Consider the following 12,474-nt stretch of genomic DNA (forward strand, 5'->3'; position numbering starts at 1 on the left):
TCTTAACAAACTTGCCAACTTAAGTGCATTTATTATAGAAAGATATATTATATTCCTGAAATAAAGCCATGATAATAGTAGATGCCAGGCTTATATTAAAATTTTCAAAAGAAATAAAGAAATAATTGAACTTGGGATCATGTTGGGAACTTGGGAATACAATACTAAATTTTAATTTATTTATCTATGGAAATCTCAAAAGTAATATGTTCTTATTTAACTAAAATTATTTAGCAGTTGCATAATAGTTAGTCTTAGTAGTACTGCCACTTTGCAGGACTTGGTTACACTTCCGAACAACTTCCGATTTCGTAGATGTAATGTCATTTTAAGCTTCAGAACTATTTGATGAATTGTCATGAAACTTTGATAAAATTCTAAGTAAGGTTAGTTAAATAATAATAGCTGGGACCGTAAATAATGATTATTGTTGCGACTTATTAATGAAAAACTCAATCACTTAGAATCGGCATACCAAAAAACGTCATGTTATTCCTTTTTTAACGATTTCCGCATTTCAGTGATGATTTTTTATTTTCGAATTTTTATAACTTTCTTCACCGATAATTTTTAATTTTGATTAATTTTATAAATAATCAATAATAAAATATAAATTTTATAAATAATCATTATATGAACAAAAAAAAAAATTAATTTTGATATATAAAAACGACATATGAGTGTTGGTATAAATAACTAAATATTATCTGATCGAATTCTCTAACAAAAAGGGATTTAAAAGTAATCGGTTTTATAAAAACTTCAATATTAAAACCTTAAAACATACACAATGAAACTCCAGCGCATTATGTGATGGAAAATGCTTCCTTATTTAAATTTCTCCAGCGCATATAAACGCTGAAGTTGTATGGATGTTTGATATGCAATTTATTTTGCACAAAATAAAAATTAAAGTATCTCATATCGCAAATTAACTTCCCTTGGCGGAGTATGGAAAAAATATATTACTATCTACTAACGCGCGAACGAAATAAAACTCGAAATGTTTCCCGTTCAAGTGAGATTAAAAATCTGTCTTTATTTGTAAAATAACTTATATTTATGAATTTAGTTATATAATTTTCAATTATGTTGATTTGTCAAAACAAAGAATGAAGATGTCTCTTTCTTTATTAAAATATTATGCTAAGTAAGCAGAAATACTGTAGAAATCCAAAAGATAAAATTTTGTATGTTTGCTATGCCGTGTATGGAGGCTGCCGTTTAACTCCCCCTCTCTAAGCTGAATCGTTCTCGATTCAATATCATTTTTTGATAGACTGTGAATTTTATCCAAAATAGTATTATATGAAATTTCTTAAAATGGTACATTTTTATTTTGTTTAAAAATTTTATAGGATTTTTTCAATTTTAAAATACTATAAATTATGTACATTATTATCCAATGGAAATACATATGTACCAGAAATATTAGTGATTTTTAAAAACTTTTATTCGTTCACCCAAAATATTGATTTTACTCTTTGTTTCAATATATTCTACAATTTCAAAATAAGTAACATGATTGTTCTTTAAATATTTCCAAATTTTACAATCGATATTTTCGCATATTATATTGTTAATATTTGTATAATTTACACAAGTAACAAGGTAAACTGCATTTATGGCATATAATATTGCATTTATGGCATATAATATTGCATTTATGGCATATAATATTGCTCCTTCCTAAATAAATTATTATTTATTTTTATACTCTTGCAACATGTTGCTACAGAGTATAATAGTTTTGTTCACCTAACGGTTGTTTGTATTACCTAAAACTAATCCAGACATATATAAGGTTATATATATTTAAATGATCAGGATGACGATTACGAATTCGTAGATGGGAGTAATGGGACCAACGCTAACTCCACAAAACGCCATTAAACTAAAACCTTTAAAGTGGCATAACTAAGCACTAAATAAAGAAATAAAACTCTAATTTGGCACAGAGGATCGCAGTAGCAAGAATTACCTTTGGGATATCTCCTGAACAATTCAAGCTATTAAAACAAATTCGCTCAGGATTAATCCCTTAAGAACCCTTACCGACATCGTAAAACTGGATGAAATCGGATGATAACCCCGCCCAGTCCCCATATAACGGTTCTGTTAAAAACTACTAAAGCGCGATAAACCAGTAAATAAGTGCGTAAGAAACATAAAATTTAACATCGGAAATCATAGAAGAGGGTTTAAGGAGCCGCTGTCTAAATTTGAAGATGGGCGTAACCCCACCCACATATAGGGGAAACTCCATATCTCGTGACCTGTTCGACCGATTTAAAATTTTTAAAATTCGTCACATAGCCTTATTCTCACATTCTTCTATTGCAGTGCGAAATCGGACAGCAACCACACCTACTTCTCTTATAACACAATTTTTAATTCCATCGGAGTCCCCAGGTACCGAATTTTTTCCTTTTGCGATTTCTCGATAAATCGTTTACTTTGTAAATCACTCTTGAGTCTAATTACTGGATTGTTAAATAAAAGTCCCAATTTAATGGCTATACACTTACAATATATTTATTTCTAATTGCAACAACTTAACGCTTTGTACGCATTATCCGAATTTACAACTTCTTACTTATATTTTAATTGCTCTTTACACGGCAGCACTCTAACTAGAACTGTCTTTGCTGCACAATACGGCAGCCCTTATGTAGTAGATCTTTAACAAAAGTTCATCACTATAACATTCTGGCTACTACGAATTCGCTGTCTAGTTGCTTCTAGCAATTTATCGTCGATTCGAGTTTTTCTATCCTCCGTGTTCCTATAATATTTATGCCAGATATTATTTTAAAGTTAAATAAACGCTTTAATAGCTTTAGTTTTATGTCGAATAAAATAATTTATTTGCAAAACTCACAGTGCACGGGTCGATTCCGTAAAGAATGTTTTTACTAGAAATTTATTGCTTATAAATGGTTCCTTAAAAGTAAATTTCTTAAGTAAATTTGCGAAATGCAGGAATCTTTAGAAAAGATTATTATATTGCGGCTGAATATGTGAATGATGGGGTGATGGTGTAGTTAAAAAGATACACCCGGCAAAGTATGTAGTAATAACCCACATGGACACTGCAGATGTCGAAAATGTTCATGAACTTTAGTAGCCGGAGATTTCTAAAGAAGCACCTGCTGGTTTGACTACCGAATTGCTCAATTCTAGTGATATTTTGTGAGAACATTAAATACCACTTGTAGATATATTTATTTTTCACTTTTTAGCTTAATATGCTTTAAAGCATGTTTTTTAGTTTTTTAAATCATATTTATTATTTAGCCACACGTGGTTCTTTAAAGATATGATTGAGTAGATTTGTTATTCAAATGATAGCATGGATAGTTGATGCTTTCAGCTACATATTTTTACGTGAATTTTTTTTTGCAGTGCCTATTAAACTGTTGAGTCTTTTGTGCCACTGAAAAAAGTTTCAAACATACGTACAAATATACAAACATAAAGGTAAAGCTAATAAAAGCGTTATAAAAACTACTTGTCTCGTGGATTGTCTGCGATGAACTCTTATACTACTACTGAACCGATTTGAATCACACTGTACACAGTTTGATTAATCTTGAGGAATCGGATAGTTTATATCTTAAATTTTAGTCGCAATATTTTTATACTCTCAACATATTGCATAAAATTACAGATGATCTAAGTAGATATTCTTTTTTTCAATAGCCTTTTTTTTGACAGATCACACCGGAGTCGTGTCAAGCTGTCATGTTATTTTTGTTCAGTATAGTTTGTCATTTCATCATGGAAAGACTTAAGTCTGAACAATGTTTACAAATTGTTCAACTTTATTACGAAAATTCAGGTTCTGCAAAGAGTGTGTTTCGCGCGCTTCGCTTAACGTTTGGTCAACATAATCGGGCTACTGATCGTACTATTCGGAACACCTCACCCATCTTGAGACCCAGCATTCATTATTGGACAATATTCGACCGAATAGATCACATCCCGCACGCAGTGAAGAAAATATAACAGACGTAGCTGAGAGTGTACACGAAGACCGTGGAGAGTCCACATACGAAACGACTTGGCGCATTTTACGTCGAGATCTTAAATTAAAAGCGTACAAAATACTGCTTGCGTAAGAACTAAAGCCGCTCGATCTTCTCAAGCGACATCGCTGCGCTCTATGGGCTCTTGAAAAGTTCCAAAAAGATCCGACGTTTTCGAGCCAAAATTTTGTTCAGCGATGAGGCCTATTTCTGGTTCAATTGGTATGTAAACAATCAAAAATTCCGCATTTGGGACGAAGAGCAACCTGAAGAGATTCAAGAGCTGCCATTTCATCCAGTAAAACAACGGTTTGGTGTAGTTTATGGGCCGGTGGAATCATCGGTCCATATTTCTTCAAAAATGATGGTGAGAACATAACCATAAATGGCGATCGTTATCGCGCCATGATGACCTACTATTTGATAACTCGAATTAATTGGTTTCAACAAGACGGCGCCACTTCCCTCACATCGCATCAATCAATGGATTTATTTAGAAAAAATTTCGGCTTCGATTCTTGCCTTGGAGCAAAACATTAACAGTTACCAGTCGAAATGCTCGAACGAGTCATCGAAAATTGGACTCAACGGATGGATCATCTGAGACGTAGCCGCGGCCAACATTTGAAAGAGATAATTTTCAAAAAATAAATGCCAAAGAATGTTCTTTCGAATGATAATAAATGCTCCCCTTAAACTTAAATGTTCTGAGTTTTTTTTTTATAGTTAGGAATCTCGAAATGGATCACCCTTTATAATAGTTTTGTTTACCTAAAAGTTGTCTGTAACCCCTAAAAGGCTTATATATAAAGACATATGTATCGAATTCCGTTTGTCTAACAGTGGGAAAAAGGACAATCTGGCGGCGCCTTCGAAAAAAATAACAAATTTTTAGTGTAACGTTTTTTATATTACAATTATTAATTATTATTAACAAATACTTTATCTATTTCTGCAGTTTCTTAGGCATATACTCGTATGCGAAAAGCCTCTACGTTTACTGCATACCCACAAACCATTGTGCGCAAAATTATGCTAAATCTGTTAATTAATTCCACTTGCACGCCACTTTCCACAGAAGCCCAAGTCGGCTGCTAAAAAAACTTTTTGGCAGTATTACCGCTGTTTGTGTTCCGTGAACCCGTCATTAGAATGTCCACGAAGGTATCCATTTGATTTCTCCGTTCATGTAGAATTTTTTTCTTTGTTACTTCAGACATTTCTTTTCACGAACTTACCAGTTTTTTGTATTGGTAGTCTGTAGGCGATATAAATTATACACTCTAAACACCATATCCAAGCATGTAGGTTTGATAATCCATATGATGACTCCGCTATGGCATTGAATACTTCTCCGTCTATCATTGTCAAATGGAATTCATGTTCTAATTGCAAATGATTCAATGTTGTTGGCAGAATTTGTGCTATTTGTCTCTTAACATTTTCAACTTCTACCCGTGTTGTTTCGAAAATTATTTTTATTGGTCTGCAGAACCAAGTTGAAGTAGGGCCGACTATTTTGCCATAGTATTGAGGCTGCTTCAGAAAAAATTAGATCTCTATCTTACCTTATATCTCTATCTTACCTCAAACAATGCCATGATCCTGTGACTCGTTTTCCACTTATTCACCAATTCACTAGCAAAGTTTGTTAATTGTTTTTGAATTTTTTGATATTGCTCTTTGTAAAATTTTGAAGTATCAATAAAATAAGAAAACACATGATTTTGATATGATCAACTGTGCCAAATAAAAAAAGGGGCCTTTCGAGACTGATATTGTATCTAAAAAACGCAAAAAATCAAAAAATCGCTAAAATCTGCCGCTAATTTTTCTACTTGACATACACAATAGATCATATTAAAAATCAAACCAAACTCTATGGCCGATCCGGTCGAATCCACCCAACTTTAATTCCGCAGAAAATTGGGTTACATATGCTAAAACACTTTATTCCAAAAAGCGGCAAAAAATCGCGATTAATCACTAAACATATAAGCTGAGATTACAAACACATTCTTTTAATTTAATACATATTTATAATTTCAATTAAAATTATAAAAGTAATAATTTTTGTGTGAACAAAATTTGTACTATAAAAGAGCGCGAAAATAATTAGTGCATTTGCTTAGACATATGTTAAGTTTGAAAGCTCATAGGAGGGCAAATTTGGGGAGCAAAATAAAACAAGAAAAACCAATAATCCACTGGTTTGTTAGTTGTCAAAAAAAGCAAAGAAATTTGGTGGGATTCAAACATTTAAAATTTCGCTAAATTTCCGCCAAATTGGCCATTTCTCCCGTGCGTCTGTCCAATCCATTACAATCTTACAAACGTCCGTTAAGCTAAAAATTTTGAAGTGCTATGTCTAAGTTAAAAATTAACATACAAGGTGCGTTCCAAAGTAAACAGTAAAAAAGTAACAAAGTAAACTCTAGTGGCGTCATCTATATGTCGACTAGTGCGTTAGAATCTTCTATCCTTTATAGACTTCCAGTAAAAATTGCATGACATTTCATCTATTGGAAGGGAAGTTATTGCGTTTTAAGTGTCAGTACGTTTTTGTCATCGGTGCGAAAATGAGCTTCGATCAAAGAGCCAACATAAATTTTGTTTTAAAATTGGTAAAACTTTTACCGAAACGTTTCAATTGATGAAACAAGTTTATGGCGATGATTGCCTATCCCGTAGCAGAGTGCACGAGTGGTTTCAACGTTATCAAAGTGGTCATGAGGACATAAATGAGCCGAAACCCAAAAAATCGCGCCTGGTGAAGTCAAAAGTGAAGACAATGCTGATTTGTTCTTATGATTCCAAGGGTATTGTCCACAAAGAATTTGTTTTGAAGTGTTTGGTGCGTCGTATTCGGCCCGAATATCGCGAATATCGAAGTTGGCGTTTGTTGCACGATAATGCGCCGTCTCATCGACCGACGCTTGTGGCCGATTATTTGACCAAAAATCACATTTTAACAATCAACCACTCCCCGTATTCACCGACACACTCCCCGTTCGACATGCTTTTGGACCGTGCAAAAACCTGTATTAAAGCAGATGGAGACTATTTTGAATAAAATTAATTGATTTTGCCGATAAAACCATTTGTTCTGTCTTTTTTTTTTAAAAGTCCTGTTTACTTTGGAACACACCTTGTATAACTTAGAACAGGAGATCACAGTAGAAAGGGTCATATGTGGTAAAACTTTTTTTAGCAAAGTGGACGTGGCCCCACTCCAAAATAGGTTTTATGGACATACCTCACAAACTACTTCCTCTCCAGCACTTTGCTTTTACAGTTTAAAAACGTTTACCTCATGGGCCATCATATGGTGCATGCTCACGTGTGGTAAAACTATCTTACTTGTATATACTAGATAGGGAGACGTTAACCAAAGATATTGATTAGTACGTAACTTAATTAAAATTAAAAATATTTATAATTAAAAAAGATAGCATTTATATTATTAATTATTACATGTTTTCAACTAACAACTTTGTAATCTACTAATTTGTTTATAAAATATATTGGTAATATTAATTAAATATATTGTACAATGTATTACGTTGACTTCAGCTTAATATTAATTGTACGAACATTTTTATTAACATTCTCAAATATCTGGCTCAAGTTCACATTCCATTTCCGCGGCCTTTTACACAAATTATAAAGTTTTCCTCCTAATTTCTAAAGAATAATTTCTTTCTACTTAATCGTTTACTACAGTTTTACATATACTTTATTTATTTTTTATATTTTACTTGTTTACTTGATATTTCTAGAGTCACTGGACTTCCTTTGAATGAACATAACTTACCAATGATGCTGCCAAACGGTCAAATATTTGGGCAGTTGGTAAATATAGCATAAAATAAAGCTAAGTTTGGTTATAAATGATTTTTTTACTTTAGGCTGTACCCGAAATAACTAGAGAAGACGGTGCTGTGGTTTGTCCTATTACAAATACAACATTTTCAAGCCCAAAAGTTGAAAAGGTTTTTGTAATGTAAAAAATTAAATCAGTTTCAATTTCAAGTTTAAAATGTGTATTTAAAATCTTGATAACATTAACAATAAAAGTATAAAATTCGGTTTACACGGTCGTTACATGGTTTTATTTAACACGGTTTGACAAAAAAACATTTTTTTTGCACGATTTTATTCCATTTAGCACGATTCAATTTTCAGATTTAATTTTTGCGATATATATTCATATCACAAATTTAGAGGAATTCCCTTTTTGTGGATACAAGCAAGTTTACTGGTCAGAGCGATTGTAAATAGCACAAACTTAGAAGAATTCCCTTTTCGTGCATACAAGCAAATTTTTAAATGCTTGGCAAATTTGTTTTTCCAACGGTACATTCAAATTAATTTTAACGCTTAAGATAAAGGATAAGCCAAAAACATATTTTGTATTCATTTAATTATTTATATTTTTTTGATTTTGTTAAATGTTTATGTTTCACTAAAAGAAAATGTCGAGAATGCAACATTATATATGTAATTTAATAAAATAAACATTCAGGGGTGTTGTGGAATCTGATAGTTGTTGGAATCAGAATTGAAACCGATAAAAAAATGTAGTAGGTGTCATGAATTCAGATATTATTGGTTTGACGTTCGAAACAGAAATTGTATCGGTTTTGGGTGTCACGGGAACCAATTTTATCGGTTTTGTTATCAGAAACAAAGCAAGAGGATTTTTGCTGACAGATTTCAAATGTAAGTTAAGAAAATAACTTATATTATTGTTACGATTTAATTTATCGTTATTTCTATAGAGGAAAACATAAGAATAAAACACAAAATGTCATAATTATCGAGTTAATGGAAAAAAGCAAGAGAATTTACAAAACGTAACAAACATAATTTAACACCCAAATGCGTCTTTTTTCAGTCGATTATGTGATATAAATCGGTAAAGTAAGCATGTATACAAACATACAAGTAAATGCAAGCCAAATTTCACATGCGACTTCCATGGTGCATCAAGTGGATTACTGTGATCTTTTAATATATTCCTTTTATTTTTTTCGTTGCTTTTTTACTTCAAATAAAATAAAAGCTAAAATAGCGGAACTTATTGTAAACTTTAGTAGGCTTCATTCAGCATTTCAAATTTATAAAACGCTTCCTAATTTATTCATTTGCAGATTTTGTCACATTAGTAAACAGCTGATTGGAATATTGGTTTTGCATATGTTCGAAAAGACGCAAATCCAATCAGATTCTGTGACACCATTGAAAAACAGAATTGGTTTGCAATTCTGACAGCTAAGCAAATCCGTCTTGATTTCCACAACACCCCTGATTAATACTTGTTCTATAAAATAAGATAAGGAACCAATCACCTATTTTTACATACCAACAATGTATTTTTTACACGGTTTTTCTGGAACCAATCTACCGTGTAAAAACTGAATTAGGTCTGAAAATATGTGAGACATATGTGCGTGTGTCACAAAAGAGGAAAAGTCTCGTCAAACATCTGCAAACTTTTTTATGTTTATTAATTTCTTTATTGTCCACTTACTAAGGCTCAGATATGGCCAGAATGGGTACTCCTTTGAAAACATCCTCTGGGGTTAAAACAGGGATCGAGGGATCTTACGAGAGAGTGGCGTCATTTGAAATAAGCAATGTATTTATTGCTTATGAGTCCCATAAACGACCCATATGAGGAGCGCTTAGGTAGATGCGATAAGATCGACCTTTGCCTCGAATCAGATTTAGCTCTTTTATTTGCATGAAATATTAAAGAGTTGAATTTACTGAGCAGATTCCCGGAATCTGATTAAGCTTTAATTATTGTAACTGTGATAATATATTATGTGTTAACTTCTCCGCCCTTGAATTTGAGCGTCCTCGTTCGATAGAGTTGAGCAAAACTTTGGTAAATATTTTATCACAATTTCTATAGAGTCTTGTTGGAGTTTCTTTCTTTATTTATTTTAAGTTTCTTTTGCTTAAGTTTACTTAGAACAATTATGATTACAGACATTATAATCAATATAGATGTTACAATAATAGTAACGTAGATATAATTTTCTTCTATTTTACTATGCTTTGCCATTGGTTGTAATATTGCTGGCAATAGCTTATTTTCTGCTATTTCTTTTGAAAAATACATTTTGTTTCCTATCTTAGTAATCGTATTACAAAATTTGATCAAATATGACCCATTTAATTTTATATTTTCAATTTTATTGTTAATTTTTCCAAAATTTTATTTTCACATTCGCGCTGTGTTCATCTGTGGCTACATTCATTTCAAAGGTACTGTCACTGTAGATGTCATTTGTTTTAGCTTGGACAACAATTTGTTTCATTCATTTGAAAATGTCGACATTTGTACCAGATAAAGTATTTTTGCGGGGAGTTCTTCTTCATTATTTTAACATAAAGAAAAGTGCTACCAAAAGCCATCGTATTTTACTGGACGTTTAAGAAGAACTTGCAAAAGTATTAGGAGTAGATCAAGCAACCGTTTCCAGACGATTAAAATCATTAGGATTCATCCAGAAGCTTGGAAATTGGGTGTCTTATGAATTAAAGTCAAGAGACGTCGAACGTCGATTCTGTATGTCGGAAAGGTTGCTTCAACGCCACCAAAAGAAGTCATTTTTGCATCGGATTATCACTGGCGATGAAAAATGGATTCATTATGATAACCCAAAGCGCAAGAGATCGTATGTGAAGCCCGGCCAACCATCGACATCCACGGCAAAGCCGAATATCCATGGTGCCAAGGTTATGCTATGTATTTGGTGGGACCACAAGGGTGTGCTCTATTATGAGCTATTGAAATCGGGTCACACGACCAATGGATCCCTCTACCGAAAACAATTGATTCGTTTGAAAAAGGCCATCGCGGAAACACGACCAGAATATGAGACCAGACACGAATCAATAATTTTTCATCATGACAACGCTCGGCCACATGTTACAAGGCCAGTTAAAAATTATTTGGAAAACTGTGGGTGGGAAGTTCTACCTCACCCGCCTTATAACCCAGACATAGCACCTTCCGATTATCACTTGTTCAGATCAATGCAGAATGCCCACACCGGAGTACGTTTCACTTCAAAACAGGGTATCAGAAATTGGCTCGATTCTTTCTTGACCTCCAAGCCGGAGAAGTTCTTTTGGGATGGGATCCACAAACTGCCAGAAAGATGGGCAAACATCGTAGCTTCCGATGGGCAATAATTTGAACATTAATTGTATAACAATTTTTTCACAATAAAGTCTTAATTTTCGAAAAAAAAGAGAATTAACAATTTATTTGTTAATTCTCTTTATCGATCTAAAGTCTAAGGCTCTACAATCGTTTTTTTTCGGTTATGGGCAGACTTACTATATAAACTATGCTGTCGCTATTGGAAGCAATTTTAATTTCGGCGAACTCTAAGGCCTCGTCGACGTTAATAAATGGTATATTTTCATTTTCTAGACATTGTTTCGTCATTTCGATTTCTTTGTTTGATAATATATAGGAATTTATTACATTCGATTTTTCGCAATGGATGGCATAAGCTATGCTAATTAATTTTTCTTTTGTTATCTCTAATTTGGATTTAATTTGAAGTATTAAATCATTTTCAACTTCAGTTTTTCCATTACTAATTCAGATATTTTGATGATGGTGTTGTTTTCCAAAACATTGTTAATTTTTTCTATCAAAATATTAGATCAAGTAAAAAGTTCGTTCGGTTTTTTTTATTGATTTTTCAAAAGATGATAACTTTGTTCGTTTTGTTCGTAAACTTGTTGCCAACGAGATGCCAACTTCATTTTACCCCTCTCGTAGAAGGCTGCGTCCCTATTGGCAAAAAACTCGGAGAGATAATTTTTACAGGCCTCTCTTGAGGCCAACTTCTCACCATTAAGCGCGTTCGCCATGGACCGGAAAAGATGGTAAATGGACTATAAGGTGGGTGCGTTAGGACCTCCCATCCGAGCTCCCGGAGCTTCTGGCGCATCACCAAAGACGTGTGTGGCCTGGCGTTGTCCTGATGGAACACAATTCGGCCTCTGTTGATCAAAGATGGCCTCTTCTGGATGAGTGCTGCCTTCAAGCGGTCCAGTTGTTGGCAGTAGAGCCGAATTGAGCGTTTGGATATAGGGGAGCAGCTCGTAGTAGATGATTCCTTGCCAATCCCACCAAACACAGAGCAAAACCTTCCTGGCCGTAAATCCGGTCTTGGTCTGGGCCGCTCCCCGAGCTTTGACCACGACCGTTTGCGCTCTATGTCGTCGTAAGTGACCTATTTTTCATCGCCAGTCACAATCCGCTTCAGAAACGGTTATTGTGTTTTTTATAGTGGAGTATCGATAAGTAAGTAGGTACAATAGGCGCAACATAGGCCTTGTATACAACAAAAACTCTATTACGCTTATTGAACAAGTCTCTCAATATTTAATGTTTATTATTATTCATGTTTAT

At 33.3% G+C, this 12,474-nt stretch overlaps 1 protein-coding gene across 6 annotated transcripts in view; it reads left to right on the forward strand.

Moving 5' to 3' along the window:
- The window catches only part of Kaz (E3 ubiquitin-protein transferase Katazuke), a 249,580-nt gene that overhangs the window by 107,871 nt on the left and 129,235 nt on the right, over positions 1-12,474 (forward strand). Inside the window, exons 6-7 of one of the 6 annotated variants that reach the window (XM_036359717.2) lie at positions 7,808-7,880; positions 7,937-8,128. The exons of 4 other annotated variants lie outside the window; for them this stretch is intronic. In XM_036359717.2, coding sequence (XP_036215610.1) covers positions 7,808-7,880; positions 7,937-8,035 — 172 coding nt within the window. In that variant the 3' untranslated portion in view covers positions 8,036-8,128. Of the gene's footprint in view, positions 1-7,807; positions 7,881-7,936; positions 8,129-12,474 lie in introns of those variants that run through there. One more of the 6 variants, XR_011397910.1, reaches the window with a different exon arrangement.

The sequence above is a fragment of the Bactrocera oleae genome, chromosome 2 (genome assembly GCF_042242935.1).
Source record: "Bactrocera oleae isolate idBacOlea1 chromosome 2, idBacOlea1, whole genome shotgun sequence".
NCBI classification, from domain to species: Eukaryota; Metazoa; Arthropoda; class Insecta; order Diptera; family Tephritidae; genus Bactrocera; species Bactrocera oleae.